We start from the raw sequence: 17,339 nt of genomic DNA, 5'->3' as shown, positions 1-17,339 counted from the left end.
CACAACTACTGAGCCTGAGCTCTAGAGCCCATGAGCCACAACTACTGAGCCCGTGCACCACAACTACTGAAGCCCGCGTGCCTAGAGCCCATGCTCTGTAACAAGAGAAGCCACTGCAATGAGAAGCCCCTGCACCGCAACAAGAGTAGCCCCTTCCTGCCGCAACTAGAGAAAAGCCCGCGCTCAGCAACAAAGACCCAACGCAGCCAAAAATAAAATAAATAAAATAAATTTATTAAAAAAAAAAAAAAGAAATTTAGGATTTCTATATTGTTGGGGCAAGAGGAGCAATGATCAAATGACCACTATAACTATTCAAGAAATGATTCATGGGCTATTGGAAGGGAGAGAGTGATAAAATGCAACAATACTTAAAGACAATAAAAATATTTCCCAGGTTTTATAAATTAGGCTTAAGAATACTCATACAGTGAATACAGTAAACAACCATGCCATAATGACTTAACGAAAGTGAAAACATTGCTATTTATACATTACCATTTAACTTATGTTTGATTTATCATGCTTCAGTGGCTTTAAAAACAAATCAACAACAACGACAAAAAAAACCACTCAACTCTGGGGACAGGGCAGGTATTATTTTCGTAAAGGGATCAAAATAATTCCAATGGTCTAAATTCAGAGTTATACTGAAAGTTCATGGTATTTCCAACTAAAAACATAAAAAGTGTGTGTGTGTGTGTGTGTGTGTGTGTGTGTTATTTCATTTCACACATATTTGAAGGGCTCACAGTTGCTTTCATTTAGGGACTTGAAGAAAAATTTCTTGAATCCCATTCTCTTGCTCAATGGGTCATTTTGTTCTTTTCTCACCGTAGACACACTAACTTTTCTCCCACTCAGAAGTCAATGAAGAGTTATTGAATAGCTACTGTGAATACACAGAACTCTTGCTGGATTTTGGCTCAATACATCATTATTCTACTAATAACGCAAACCTGCCAAATTTAATAAAAAGATTTAAGTTCCCTCTATACATTTAAAACATCATAAAAAAGATATAGACCTTTCTTGAGTATTAAGAGACATGCCATTTCTTGGCCAGTAGCACCAGGTTGGCTGTGATGCATATGTACTTCTTCAACGTAATTACTAACGCATAATTAAGCAAAGTCATCACAGGATTATCATATCTTTTCTTAATGGATCTTTATTTATTTGTTTCCTAGGTATTAACCCCAGCACATGCTTACCTGGATATGACAACAGGGATAAGTTTCTAATAGAACACATATTTCAGGTTCTATTTCCAATTCTAAAGTTGATAAAGTTGTACCGATAATGCTAAACTTTTTATTTAGTTATATATTATTATCATTTTTACCTAGCTATATAAACAGTCTAGCTATGGATTGTTTATATATTAATACAGGCGAGCCTAAGATATATTGCCTTATATATCTATATAGTCTTATTTGTGTACATTTGAGAAAATAAAGATTTTTAGACAACTTTTACACAGAAACTGATAGGCTGTCAGTTGTCAAAAGTAACTCAAAAAAGATTAATGTTTACCTCTGTTAACTGAATGACAATAAATCACAGCAGAGGTTGGGCTAAGATAGAACAAACAGTTCTTTCATCCATTTTAACACAAGCAGAAAGAAAGAGGTAAAATGCAACAGCTAAAACTTCATTTCCTCAGCCTACTTTCATGATCAGGACGGTACAGGATTCCATTTAGGGAACTAGCTCCAATAGTTTGAAAATGCCAAATCCTGTGTTACTGTTATTCCCCTTGCCAAACCACAAGGGCAAAAGTCCTGAAATAACTCTAAAAAAAAACTTCACAAATAATCAAAACGTAAGATCGTGATTCATAATCAGCAAGAAAGAGTCTTGCCTTCCAAAAGTTAGGATAGCTCCATGACTCTGAAGTGAGTAGCACACAAACATAATCCAACAAAAGCCAAAGCAGAACTATAGGAAACAAATTCAATGGAACATCAATCATGTTTCAGAGGTTATCCTGTTCCGTCCATGGTTTGGGTCACTTGGCAAGTAGGGTTTCAGAGAAAGTGAAAGAACCAAGCATCCATACCTTTTTGAATTCACGCACTTGGCAGAGTTTTAACAACCGCAGAAGGGACTAGAGAAAGTTCCGAAGCTTTCTGGTACAGTTTCTTCCATAATGTAAGCATAATGTATCTCTGTCTAATTACTCCTTTTCTTTACTTTCCCCCTTTTCTATTATGAAGCAAACACGAATGGATGAAACACCAAGACAATAAATGCAGGGCAGAGGGGTGGGGGAGGGAGGGAGGGAAGGATGGAAAGCCAGGGATAATAGTCAGAAGATAGGGTGACCAACCACCCCAGTTAGCACTAAAAGTCCCACATCCTGAGAAACCCCTCAGGCCCTCAGTCCTGGGCAAATCAGGAAGGTCACTCTAATCAAAGATATTTAAAAAATGAAAAGAAAGATGAGTCTACAAGGAGAGGAAATAGGAAAAATAAGGTATACACTCAGTAAAAAAAAAAAGGAGAGTAGAGAAGGAAAGAAATGATAGGAAAACTCCCAAAAGTATTAATAATTTGAGAGAGAAAGAAAAAGAAATAAAGAAAACAAATGTGGAGAACTGAAAATGAGATGGAAGGTAGACAGAAAGGAACAGAAGGGAAAAGCATAGATGTGTTCCAGTGTTTTGACGTTGGGAATAATAAACAAGTAGGGAAATGAAACCAACAGTGCAAAGAGCGTCCTGCAGGCTGGCGCTCAGGGAAATGGCTTCTCCCTGGACAGCTCTGGGGCCCACCGTCCGAAGGGCTGGTAAGAATTTTGTTCTCTTGTCTAAACAGTCCAGCTGTTTGTGGCTCCCTCCCTTTTCTGCTTAAGTCATTCACAGACCCTGAAGTAAATTAAGTAGCCAGATCCCCTATCAGAGATTGCTCTGAGGTGATAATGATTTGTGATGCAGATATCACAAAACCAGCCACAGGAGGGAACTGAAGCTGGTTAGATAGAGTGGGACACATAAGTCACTAAGGGAGACGACAGTAAGAACAAAAGGGGACATGGAAGAAAGGGGCAAGCAGAACTAAGAACAAACCCAGACTCAGAGCACAAAACGTGGCGACAGGAGGAGAGGAGAGAAGGCAAACACCTCAGAGGACCTGAAGGATCATTTTGCATGCCCTTCACTCCTCAAACCCTCACTCCAGGACATCCAGAAACAGTGCATCCATGTGCCTCTGGAGCCAGAGGTATGCTTACTAATTAAACTAATTGGACACACAGCCAAAATCAAGTGGACAAAGCAAGAGTAACAGGGCTCTCTTGGGTACATTGCATATAAAAAGGGAAAGTTACAGAAAAGCAGCTTCTCATACTTTTCCCCAGAGATAAAGATCAGGTGTTGCTTCACAGTGGTAGACACTGTGAGGGAATATTTAAGAAGAGGAGTCTATAACCTCTTGACCAGTAGAGGAGTCCCTAAGCCACGACCAAAATAAACAGTCATGATTCTACAGAAACATCGTTGAGTCTCAACTTCCTACATGATATGAATGCAAAATAGAGCTGATCATTCTATCACTATCTTATTCTAGTTTACATTCCTGTGAATTTTAGTAAAGATAGAAAAACATAGATGTAAAGATTAACTTGATAACTTCAAAGTATGATGATTTAATACTCACTTCGCAGCTGTCTCTTTATTTCTTTTGCGGGATCTAGCCAGTTCTGCAGGGGGAGAAAAAAAGGTTAATTAACCCATAAGAAATAGTCCAGAGTCCAAAATGGAACAGTTTACAGTTCACGTACTTATTTAAGTGTAAACATTTTAACGAAGTCCTATGCAAACAGCTACTAGCATTCCACTGGGCTCAGCACTGATTTGTTTTTGAATGCGTGTTTGTGTGTGTGTTATAAATAAAATATTAAAACACTTTAAGGGGGGGTCTCTTGGGCCTCATTTTCTTGGATGTGAAATCAAACATCTACCCAAATGATGAGACGTAATACATCTGCATCTAGTCTTTATTCTATAGTAGTACTGCCAGCAAACAGCCCCTGTGGACACTGAAATGAGAGTTCAGTCAAGGACAATAATTGGCTCTTATTCATGGATAAAATGTGAATTGGAAACTATTGGTTAAAAGTACACATACCCCCATCAAACACAATTATCTCAACTCCTAAAGCCAATTCCTCCTTAAACTTTGTTTTTGCCTGCAACTGTACAACGCCATGGAGAAGTACTGTCAGATTGGAGCCAGTATTTTCCTTCCTGGAAGATTTAAACATCCTTTTAAAACTTCATTCCAAGTTGAAAGTCACAATCATAAGGAACTCCCTTTCACTTTTCCTTTATTTCCACCCTTTGAGAAAGTTAAAAAAGATTCTAGGAAACCACTATAATATCTTAAAGTGAAAAAGACCAAATTTGAACTACTAGGTTCAAACCCTCTAAGGACATTAAATATTTGTTTTTTAAAGCTACAGGCAAAAGATGTATCCAATAAAAAAAAAATTTGCATATGTGTGTGTGTTTATGTATATGCTATATATATGTTTTTTTTTATACTTCTCCTACCTTATCCTCAAGTCATTATTAAAGTTCACTTTATCTTCACTAATAGAACAATTACATTTTTGAGATATATTAAACTGACTCAAATAATTGGCTTTAGAATAAATAAGTTTCATTCATTCTAAAAGCATCCCAAATCATGTATTATAACATGTGTTTAAACAGAATTTTATTCAGATACGTAAAGCAAACAATTAAAATGTTTACTGCTACATAGAAAATTATAACCTACTGTCTTAACAATATGTTGAATGGGTACAACGGAACATTAACTTACACACTATTAAGAAGTAGTAACAACAGGATGCTTTGAAAGCAAAGCTGCATAGACCACCCCCCCCCATGGGTCTTACTGTACCATTCAGGGCTTATACTCAGGGCAGCAAGGATCCAAGGTGTGCATGGCCCTGTTCTAACACTGGCTATATTCAACCCTCTCAACAAAGAGTTACCAGAGCTTGGTCTAAGTTTCATAGCACTGGTGGCCCAGCTGCATGGCCCACTGATGTGCAGGGCCAATAGGACCCTCTCACGGTACCTCCAGTGCTGCGTCAAGGAGCAGCTCTACTTCTCCCCTGAGAAGAGAGCCTGGCATTCAGCTTCCCGGCCCCGCAGCAGCTGTCCACGCAACAGCTGGCTCCCAAGTGGCGGGCTATCATGAGGCACAAGGATGAGAAAAACGCATCATTCAGCCTCTGGCCCAGACAGGGGAGCGGCTGGAGGAGAGGGAAGGAGAGTCAAAAGTGTTGTGGTATTTCGTCCAAGGAAGTAACAACCACAGCAAGAAAAACTGAATCAGACAAAACTCGTGCCAAACTGAAAAGGAAAAAAATCCCTCACAACATGAGCACAGAAGAAAGAAGAGAGGGGAGGGGAAACTACTGGTCTTATTAAAGGCCTAGACACACCCTTCCAAATCCCCAGTTTCACTGTGTGACAATTGGTATAGATGTCTCTCACAGAACAGCAAAAAAAAAAAAAAAAAAGAAAAGAAAAGACCTCTCTGTTCTCGGAGGAAGAGGGTGGAAGCAGCATCATCTTCTGTAACCCCAAGGAGTAACCCTGTGTCCCAGCCACCAGCACCGTCCATTCTCACATGAAGCACCAAAGCCTCGTACAAGTCACCCGACAGTTTCTGCACAGCACGCAGAGAGTCAATCTGGCTCTGCAGACCCAGGAGTATGAGTAATAAGTTTCTGTGCGCCAGCCAACCACATTCAGACTCGCTGTCATTCTCGGGCCACTTTCCACAACATTGCCAGGCACAATATTAAGACCAAAGCGGCGTATTCTCTTTATTTCAGAGCCCATCCAAAAACTGAGCGGGCAGAGTTTACCTGATATGATCAAACAGCGGCAGCAGAGAGGACTTGTTGCATCCACCGACCTGGTTTGCCCTTTGGTACCCATCTGCTAACCACACCCACTTCCACACTGTGAACTCCATTCCCACCCAGGAGTAAGGAGGTCATTGCAAGGCCAGGATAGACCATTATTCCCTGCATCCTTCACAGGACTTGGCAGTTCTAGGCAACCAGTGTAAGTACTAAATTAATACCTGTTGGCTGGTGGCCCACTGCTTGTCTCCTCCCTTCCCATGCTGTGATCAATTTAAAAGACCACAGGTTGTATTATTTGTCTTAGGTTTATTTTTATTTGAATAATTAGCTCCAATGAGCACTTAGATCATGAGTGGGATACAATTTTATTGCCTAGGGTCATAAATTCATAAGTAAAAATACCAAAAATGCCTTAACATGACTTTTAAAAGAAATATCAGTCTATTATCTGCATTATCAATTATAAGTAAATAGTAGACATAAAATTCTTTTTAACAGATAAATAATAAAAAAGAATTTCTTGGTTCTGACACTTGAGGAGTGCTGGGTGGATCAAGAAGCAGATGCAAAAAGATGGAAAAAGCCATCAGAGAATGACGTAAATGCACACACTCACACACACCATGACAGATTATAGTGCACCATTCCCATTTTTTAAAGATTTGGCTGCCACATACATAGACTTTGGAATCAGAACTACATGGAGTCAAATTCTGGCTTTCCACCAACTCTGTGACCTTGGGCTCATTCCCTGTCTTCTTTAAGCCTCGGTTTCCTCAACTTCAAGATGAAGATCATATCATCTACCCCATGGGGTTGTTCTCTTCAAACATTCATTCAAATGCTTCCTGAAGAGTAAGTACACATGCAATGGACTTTATCTAGTGCCTTTAATAGTAGATGTTTTTTGGCAATGATAAAATTAAATTGTTCTATCACCTTTCAGTATATATCTCTTCTTCACATAATTTTTTATTTCCAAAGGAGATATATTACATATATTAAAGAAGTTAATATTTATGTGACTACTTCTACCCACAAAAAGTTAATAAATCAGACTCTGGATTCAAAAAATACACGCACTGTAGTCATGGGCCAGATGAGATTAAAAATCAGACCCCTTCTCCCTAGAGAATCCTATCACAGGCTTCCAACAAAAGTAAATTAAAATTAAAATGTGGTCCTAGAATGTCAGTGTTATTAAATCACCTTAAAACATGAAATCAAGAGTCTGTGAATCAGTTGGGGGGGGGGGAAATGTTACATCTTTATCTTCATTAACCTTTAGCTGAAATTTAACATTGCTATTAATTATGAATGTAGGGGGAAAAACAAAAAAAACCTGGCTAATATCAGCAGTGCCTTTAGCTTTGTCACTCATAGGAATCAAATCTATTTCCACAGCACATTATAGTAGCTGCAGGTCTTAAAATATCATTTATGCTAATCAATATTTTGAAATCACAGTAGGGATTAGATATTAATGATGAATTTATCCCAATTTTTTAAATTAATATGTTGAGAATGTTATTTATTGGCTTCCTTCATAGGTCTGTTTTTTATAATCATACATTTCAAACACTGTTCTGAGAAGCAGCCCACAGAATTCACCAGACTGTTAAAGGAATCTAGGCACAAAGAAAAAGTTAAAACCAAAAACCTGCCTTGGAAGGTTAGAGAAAAAATTTTTAACTAAGCAGCAAACAGCTATACACGTTTTTTTTTTTTTTTTTCACACTTAAGTCTTTCTGTCAGTTAATTAGAGAAGCTCCTTAATCCTGCTCCCTTACCCACTGCAAACCTGAGGGCGGAACAGTCTTGGTTAACACCAAGTCTTCTGGTATTTCCCTATGATATTTTACTGGTTCTCAGAAAAAGTGTTAAATAAAGGTGATTCTCAATTATCTTCCAACAACAGAAACATCTAGAAAAATATAAAAGCTTGATGATGAATCACTATATTTATATTCATAGGATGTTGGTGTTAGAAAAAACCTCAGAGACTATATGGTCCAAATGTCCAGGCTGACTGCAAATAGCCTCACTCCCACCTAAGAGGCTATGAGTACCAGAACATCCTGCCACCCCGAGCCACTTGGGTTATTAGGGCCCCCTACTTTCTTGGCTTTCTTGACATCCCAAACTCCTATAATTCTCTCTGCCACCTCAAAAGAGCATTTATCCCCTCGATCAGTGCTTCTCAAGCCTAAAGGTATATGTGAATTACCTGAAGATCTAGTTAAAATGCAGATTACAAGTCAGTAAGTCCAGGGTGAGGACCCGGAATTCCTCACTGCTAACAAGCTTCTGAGTGGTGACGATGCTGCTGGGCCCTGCACCACCATTTGAGTAGTAGAACCAGAGCTTTCTTTTTGTGTAGAAATTCCTGTCTTTAATGGAAGTCAAATGTAGAGAGACATTTTTCAAGTCCTTTAACTGGCTTGTCAGGAAGACCTCCAGCCTTCACTGGTTAAATATTCTAATTGTTGACGGCCTCCTGCAGAAAGCCCTAGCAGGTGACTGCTTCCTTCCCAATCACACTAAACAGCTGTATCAAATAATGTCAAGAGCCACAGTCTTTTTATTCCACAGGAGTGCTAACCACTTTCACCTGGCAAACATGAGCACTCAGGCCCATCGACCGGCAGCATCTCACCAGCAGTCTGAACGTGCAGCCAGCTGCCTGTCTTGGGCCACTAGCCACACTAGATATAGAAAACAGCTCACGATACAGTCACAAAATCTATCTTCTAATTCCCTCCTTCCCAAAAATATCTATCTCACCTAATTCTCCTTCAGGGTAGATGCTAAGACCCCAGAGTTAGAAGTTTTTCCAAATGCCTAGCCATGCCTTCAGAATTGGTGCTTGTCAATTTTGCCAGGTGAGAGAAATTAAACTTAATCCAACACACACCCTATTACCAAATGTTAAAAGCAAAGAATAATTTTGTCTAAAATCTGCATTTTCCTTTAAGAATTTAGAGCACTGAAGCAGATCCCCTTTATTATACCTCTGTCTAAATTAAGTCTAAGAACACTGCCATCACGTTGGTGTTAGCAGAAACCTTACAGGCCCTCTGTTACAGTGAAACATTCACTATGCATCAGGGAGAACATGATTCCAACACCTGTCTGCGGTATTATAAGGTGTAACTGGATTGAATATAGAATTTTATTGAAGAATAGTTTATATGTGACAAACAGTTTAATACGAGAGTTTTTTTTTAATTTATTTTTATTTTTATTTTTTTTATATTTATTATTCATTTTGGCTGTGCCGGGTCTTAGTTGCAGCACATGGGATCTTCGCTGCGGCATGCAGGATCTTTTGGTTGTGGCATAGCGTGCGGGATCTAGTTCCCCAACCAGGGATCGAACCTGGGCTCCCTGCATTGGGAGCTCGGAGTCTTACCCACTGGACCACCGGGGAAGTCCCAATACGAGAGTTTTTAGTTCTAGTTTCTGGGGGAGGAAATGGTCTGGCCATCAGAGAAATGCGTTTATCAATTTTCATAAAGTTAGCTGTGGATATCAACTACACTTCAAACAAGCTCCCCTTTCAATATGACTTGAAGCAAAATGACATTAAAAACCCTGGTCTAGAGGCCAAACTCTGTTAACATCAAAAATTCAAGACAATATTTTCCCTTTAAAGATAGTCCAAAATCCTTAATGATGGTTCCATTTAGACATGAATACAAGAACTATATGGACGGGGAATTCTGTGTATAAAAGAATAACAGGTTGCTTGATTTCACATATTTCTAACGAAATTTTCCATAGTAAAGTTTACATGAGTTCTCTACAGACATTAAAAAGTTCTAACACTAATAATGATAGATTTTCATACTCAAGAGTAAAGTGGAAGGCTTCCAACCATGAGAGACACAGCACTACACTAAAATAAGATGAGATATTCCTTTCCATGGAAAATTTTCATACAAATAACCATGGCTTTACATTGCAATACGTTGAAATGATCAATGACTGAAAACGTCCATAAATATAGATAATATTCAGCATTTTAAAAAGCAGTTTAAATCCTATTTCCTATAGTATCCTATTGTTGAAATTGCATGAGTTGAGTTGGTGCGATAGTAATAAGTTTCTATGGAAAAAGAAAAGGACACGATACAAATCTATATTTGAAAAGTTAAGAGTTCTTTAGCCCAGACGTCTTGAGGACTGGATTTTGTCTACATAAGCAAGAAGGAATAAAACAAAATATATACAACACAAAAGTTGCAAAGGCAAATCAGATTATATATGAATGATTAAATATACTGCCAATCACATGTAAGCACTGATTTCCTGAAAAGTGAGTATTTCAGAAAGGACACCCCGCTGTTTATTCTCCCACTGTTCTATAGTTAAAGCCTAGATAAGTGTGCGCCTAATTTTGTGAGCATTTTCATCTCGAATTTTGTAAGAGGAACTAAAGAGTAAAATAAGGAATTATGAGTTCCCTGTTTACTATTAGTTTTTTTGTCGATGAGAACCTTATGGAGAACCCCTCCAAACTTAACCTTAATAGTCTCTGCCCTAATGACCTTAGCCTCTCCTTGACCTCAGCCATCCCTTTTCATAGCTGAACACTCAGTTGTGTCACCACACAGAGGTCTCCACCTCATTAGATGTCACTGTTCCATTCTCAGATGCAATCATTTCCTCTCCTAAGTCTTCTAGCCAGTTATTCTCACTGTACCTCCCCGTCGACTTCTTTGGACTTTCATCCCTTGGTCCCAGCCATTTTCTCCCAGCCTATCAGCCCATTTCAGCTTCAGTTATGTTCCTGTGATCCTCTGAATAATCAGCTTGATAACCTGTGCATCAGGATCTCCAGTTTTCTCAATCTTTTGCCCTCTTACCATAACTACCGTGAACATAGCCAACTCCCCTTTAATACCCCATTTCTCCACTGTTATACCCAGGGTGCAGAGAGCAATTAGAGAAGCACACACCAATGTATTCTGCTGCCATCACAGTTTTATGATCTCCAATCTCAGCCGGACTGTCAACAGCAATCCACATCTCTCCTAAATCATTGGCTCGTCTACCTTCACTACCACAACCTCAACTGAGGCTACTTTTGTGCTTTGGGTGAGCAGTCCTGCTCATATTCCCTCTCTCAGACCTTTTTAAAGGCTAGACTGGTTGTCTTACATCACTGTGTCAGCCTATCAATGACTAATCATTTTTCTTAGGATACAGGAGATCTCCAAGCCTTGAAATATAGACATATAGCCTAGATAGCCCTGCATAATCTGACCCCTTATCAACACCCAGTCTCCCCCCATTAACCACAACAGATGTCTTTCCACTTAGCAAGCGGACAGCTATTCCTGCCCAGGGCCCTGTATGTGTGCTTCCCATGTCCCTTCGCCCAAAGCCCACTCACACTTCAGATCTCTCTCTCCTTAAGCATCATTCTCTCCTAAGAAGTCTTCCCCGTTAATAACCTGAATCTTTCCTGTAGAACAGTAATCAAAATTTAGTAACTGTGTAATTCAGGTTTTTTTACTCTGTCTTCTCAACTAGGACTAAGTGGGGACATCCATGAAGGCAGGGTCTATGTCTTAATGATTTACTGCTAGAGTTGCAGAAGTACACTGGTTTGCACACAGGTCGTATTTTTTTTAATTGTGGTAAAAAACACGTACCAAAAAAATTTACCCTCTTAACCAACTGTTAGTGTACAGTTCAGTAGCGCTAACTATATCACATTGTTGTGCAACAGATTCTAGAACTTCTTCATTTTGCAAAACAAACTCTATACCTATTGAACAACAACTTCCCATTTTCTCCTCCCCCCACTCCCAGGTAATCACCATTTTACTTTGTTTCCATGGGTTTGACTAGGGATACCTCATATAAGGGACTCATACAGTACTTGTCTTTTTGTGATTAACTTCACTCAATATAATATCCTCTAGGTCCACCCATGTTATAGGATGAACAAGATTTCCTTCTTTAAGGCTCAATAACATTCCATTCACCACACCTTGTATATGCCACATTTTGTTTACCCAATTCATCCATCAAGAAACATCTGGGTTGCTTCTATCTCTTGGCTATTGTGAGTAATGCTGCAATGAACACAGGTATGCAAATGTCTCTTCACGATCCTGCTTTCAATTCTTTTGGATATATACCCAGAAGTAAGATTGCTAGATCACTTGGTAATTCTATTTATAATTTTTTGAGTAACCTCTATACTGTTTTCCTAATAGCTGCACCATACTACCTTCCCATCACCAGTGCACAGGGATTCCAATTTTTTCACATCCTCGGCAACATTTGTTATTTTCTGGGTTTTTTGTTTTGTTTTTTATAGTGGCCATCTTGACGGGTGTGAGATGGCACACAGGTAGTATATTTAAAATAGTTGATAATGTCTAGATATACAGATGTTACACAGATAAAAGGTAAGGAGGCCTCTACCCTCAAGAAGTTCCTAGAGCAATGGGGAGAAAGATTGATAAACAAATAAGGTTTGTGCTAAATGTCTAGATGACTGAACTGTCAACTCAATCCTCGAGTTGGGGGCAGGAGGGATGGTGGTGGAAAACAGTCAAGGAAAATCTCATAGAGTAGGATACCTAAGTTGGATCTTAAGGGAGAGTAGACATTCAGATACCAAAAAAAATGAGAAGGATATTCCAAATGTAAGGGATAGTATGTTCAAGCAGATATAGTATGGACTGGCAAAGCTCCCCTTAGGAGAGAAATTTGGAGTGAGTTCAATATGGACTGTATGTGAGAGGTTACTGAGAAATGAAGGTAAAGAAGTAGACGCAAGTCACAGGACCAAGACTGTAATTCACACTAAGAGGGTTAGATTGTATCCATTAAATGGTTTGAAGCCAATGAGTGCCAAGATGGGATATGCCTTCTCGAGAGTTCGATCTGGTAGCAAGGTGAAGAATGATCACAGAGGCCTGAGACGGGACAGTTAGACCAGTTAGGAGGCTAATAAAATAGTCAAAGCAAGAGATGACAGGAGCCTAAACCAAAGCAAGAACTGTGGACAAAGAGAACCAGAAGAGGGATGTTAGCAGGTAGAAGAGACAGAACTTGTTGACTGATAGGCAATGAAAAGAGGTATAAAAAGTAGAAGGAACCTCTCCCCACTCTTCAGGGAACAAATGAAGTTTAAGAGGAAGATGACACGTTTGCTTTAAGACAACTGAGTGTAGTGTCCAGTAGGCAGTGAAGTATATGAGTCTGAGATTCAGGTGAAAGATATAGATTAGACACACAAAAGTCAGCAGAATAAAAAATAGTGAATCCTATCTAAACGCCACTTTCTCACGCAAATCTACTGTTCCAGAAATACCATATGTCTTAATATAGCATATCCTATTTCTACTAACAGAACATGTTATTCTACATATTCTACAACATATTAGATGGTCTTCCTTTTTTAAAAAGATTAAATGCTCCTGTGAATGTACCAAAATGTAATCTCAGTAAAAGTGGGTAATGACAGCCAAATTTCCATCACTTTCTCTTTTGCAGCTCTGAGGGCCAACAGAAGTGCACGTGGTTGGAAACATTATCAAGACTACCTTATAATTTAAAGTCTAAAAGGAGCACCTAGTTTATTTAGTCGAATGTCTAATATGTTATTACTTCTAAGAAAAGTACTCTAAACAGAGTTCTAATGAGAATGCTCACACACTATTCAGCAGGCAGATATGCAATTTAATTGTCTTTAGTTTAAATGTAGAATTAAACCACAAATTAGGTATCAAAGATTTCAAACTAAGTAAGTTGAGAAAATTTAATTTATATATAATTATCACTCTTAGTACCCTATATTTCATTACCAGGATGTATAAATACAAATAATGATGGCATGCGGGCAAATAAAATTTACAGCCTATATCCATCTACCAACTGACTGTGACGTGAACGTTAGGCGCTGGAAAGTGCACTGTGACCGAGAGCTCTGTGCATCCTCAGACAGAACGATCACAGTGAGTCTGCCCACAGCCACCATCTAACAGACTTAAAAGGGCTTCACTTTAGGTGTAACCCTGGAACAAACCTTCACTCTTCACTCCTATACTTAGTATCCTCTCCTCCAGAGTTAAGTCCCAATACTCAGAAAGTGAAACAGAAAAGGAGCAGTTCTTCCTCAACGAGGAAAGTGCTAGAGAGTGAATGTTTGGGTCCTGCCCCAAAATTCACATGCTGAAAGTTAATCCCCAACGTGATAGTTATTTGGAGTTGGGGCCTTTGGGGGTGATTAGATCATGCAGGTGGAGCCCACATGAATGGGATTAGTGGCCTTATAAAAGAGGCTTTGGAGAGCTCTCTTGCTCCTTCCACCATGTGAGGACACCATGAGAAGGCCCTGTCACGAGCCAGGAAGGGGGCCCTCACCAGACACTGAATTGGCTGGCACCTTGATTTTGGCCCTCCTAGTCAGGCGGGGCCTGAGTCTACCACCTGAGTCAGGCGGAGCCCTGCCTTTCTTCTTGCCCCCAATAACCCACACCACAGGGCAAGGAACACCTTCACCCCACACAACCACTAATCTGTTCAGCAAGGCAAACACTCTCTCCAGACAAGTACAAATGGGTTCCCTTGACATTTCTTCCAATATGCCTCCTTCCCTGCTTTTCAGACAAGCTTAATTCCTAGAATACAGGGGAATTCAAGAGCTAAAAATTCAACATAAAAATTTTAAAACCAGTTCTTTCAGTTTCTAACAATTAATGTAGTATAAGATATTCCATTCTGTCTGCTTACGATATAAGTAGAAAAGCATACAAACACACAATAGCAAAAAGTTATACGTGAAAACACAAGTTTTCAATCCTTCCAAATTTCTCCAATGAACATAAAATATGTCATAGTAAAAACATAAAATAAGTTATTTGAAAGCTGAATTTTATACAGGTTACCCACAGTATATTTCTAAGATGATATAAACAAACTTGAAATAACTTCACTTACTTTCTGCTCAGGGTTCTCCTGAAACACAAGTCCGAAGTAGTCCTTCTCCAAGAGATTGAGATGCTCACACACTCTGTCAAATAACACTTGTCCCTTAGCACGTTTCTGAGGAAAAAGAATAATATCTTTACTTTTCAAGCACTAATGAGTCCATGAGTACTGTAAACCAAGGGCATCATATCAGATAACATTATTTAGCATAAATTAATATGAAATATTTATATTCCAATCCTCTTTTATAACAATACCAAAAAGTGATTCATAACTTTTTCACTTTAGACTCCCCCAACACACACATAAAGCATAAATTCTAAAACGAAAACACGATCAGCCTCTATGCTTTACTTACTCCATGTCAATATTTCAAAAACTAAAAAAAGTAAAATGCTAAGAGTTCACTTATTTGTTTTTCAAATAGTTCAAAAATATGTCCAAGCTGCCTCCCTCAGTTCCTCAAGATGGCTCATGTCATGTCTACAAGGTATACTCTCCCCAGGAAAATCATTTAGCTCCATTCCTCAATGTATCCTAACACGATTCATCCCATCAGCACTTAGGTTTGACTTTTGTTCCAAGATATTTGTAGAGTAGAAATTATGTTTTTCAATACAAGCTACACTCTTTCTCAAGAATGATTCACTCTTTAGAACAAATCTTAAAAATAGAAGGGAAAGGAACTGAGACAGTAAATGAACTGCCTCTAAGGATTTAACCTTTTTGCCTTGCTTTGTTGTGTTTTATTTATTTTTTAATTGAAGAAGCTGCTATGAACAGAGATACAAAGCCTGTGACAGCCATAGAAGAAAAGCTCATTATTTAATCAATGGCAAAACATAAAGTGGTGACTCCAACTAAGATGCATGGCCCTGGGAACCCCCAACTGCAAAGTCAGGTTAGACACACGCCTCCCTGCCCTGCGTGGATACAAGCAACCCCTGGACTGAGAGTGAGAAAGGAACAAGCCAGCAGACTTGTTCATCTTCAAGATGAATGCCCTCACACTATCAAAATGTCTACTAGTTAGTTCATCCAGTGTGTGAAAATGAATGTTTCCCACACAAACATCTTTAAAAATGGAACGAGATATAAAAGACATTTCAATTTCAAATCAGGACAACTCTGATAAGGGGTTTCAAAAGATAAAGTCTTCACAGAAACTCAATTCAAGAGTGTGTTTCTCTCCTCTAACCTTTTCTTCCTCCTCTTGTTGAACCACAGGTAAGAAATCCATGCCTGAAGGACCTGCGAAGGAGAATCTGCAACTTTTATTATCAAACTTTTTATAGTAACTTTTTTTAATTAAAAGGTAGAATTACATTAAATAGTAGAGGGAAAAGGGAGAATGCCACACAGATTACATTATTTCAGCATTTCAAGAAATGTGCTATCCACATCACTAAAGATTCAAAAAATGACTAAGTACATGTAAAACAGATATGTGTTTATGTGTCCACATATTTAAGTACATGCAAATAATAGTGTAGTAAATAAGAGTACTGGGCTCTGGATTCCAAATACCAAAGTTTTAAATACCTTTCCATTATTTATAATCTATGTGACCAGGGACAAGACACTTAACTTCTATTTGCCTTAATTTGTACATCTGTGAAATGGGGATAACAGAATATACCACAGAGGACGTGGTAAGTACTCAATGAGTTATAATACATAATGAGAGCTTAGAACAGTGTGTGGCACATAGTAAGGGTTTAACCAATATTGGCTCTTATTATTATAAGCTGGAGAGCTTTATAACACGAAAAATGACTAACTTCACTTACATGAAATTTTGTGTTGAACTTTTAAAATGAAAGGTTCTGAATTTCAAACTATCTGGTCTGCATGCAATGATTAATCTAAATAAGACTGAGTTTGGAAGTATTTTAAATTAACTTTATGAGGAGAAGGTGACTCATATCATGATTGTTACTTTCTTAAATGTGCAGTAAAATCCATTATCTCTTCTTCGTAAGAGCCTGGAGTAGATGTGAGGAGATTTGGTTGCAAACAACAGCAAAGAATATTTCAAAGGTAATCAATAATCTAAGATAGACTTCGCTTTCTCTGACATTAATTTCAACAACACTGTTCACTCCTCAATCTCCAGTGAGTAATTACCCAGCATAATAGGTGCTTGTTGAATCAACTAAAAATACAATATTACAGTGTACTCTGTGTGACATACTTCTTTTAAATGAGGTGACATTTACCCACTCAGGCTCATAGTGACTGACCATAGTTATAATTTCAGTGCCTACTTTGTAATTAGGAAGTGTCCTTATCTAAGATAACAAAGGGAGAAAACTATTACAGCTCTTGCCACATCTATCTACTTGTTCATCACACACTATGTATTTATAATGAGGTATAAATGAGTCACAGAAGATATTCTACTACTATGAAGCAGAGATTATCTTCTTATTTAGAAAGACACTAAGAACTCAAAGGAAGCTTATATAAGAAGTTGGCCTTTAATCAGATA

General features: G+C 38.5%; 1 protein-coding gene across 23 annotated transcripts in view; it reads right to left on the bottom strand.

The window, feature by feature from the left end:
* Window positions 1-17,339, bottom strand: part of EPB41L2 (erythrocyte membrane protein band 4.1 like 2) — a 218,817-nt gene that overhangs the window by 66,563 nt on the left and 134,915 nt on the right. For all 23 annotated transcript variants that reach the window (XR_009005263.1, XM_007190851.3, XM_007190852.3 and 20 more), the window contains 2 exons: window positions 14,858-14,962; window positions 3,661-3,703 (listed from right to left, as the gene is read on the bottom strand). Coding sequence is in view for 22 of the 23 variants with exons in the window: in XM_007190851.3 (XP_007190913.2) it covers window positions 3,661-3,703; window positions 14,858-14,962 (148 nt within the window). In the remaining variant the exon portion in view is untranslated. The remainder of the gene's footprint in view (window positions 1-3,660; window positions 3,704-14,857; window positions 14,963-17,339) is intronic.

The sequence above is a fragment of the Balaenoptera acutorostrata genome, chromosome 14, assembly GCF_949987535.1.
Source record: "Balaenoptera acutorostrata chromosome 14, mBalAcu1.1, whole genome shotgun sequence".
Classification (NCBI taxonomy): Eukaryota; Metazoa; Chordata; class Mammalia; order Artiodactyla; family Balaenopteridae; genus Balaenoptera; species Balaenoptera acutorostrata.
Note: the sequence above shows the minus strand (reverse complement) of the source record. Positions and strands in the feature narration are given on the sequence as shown.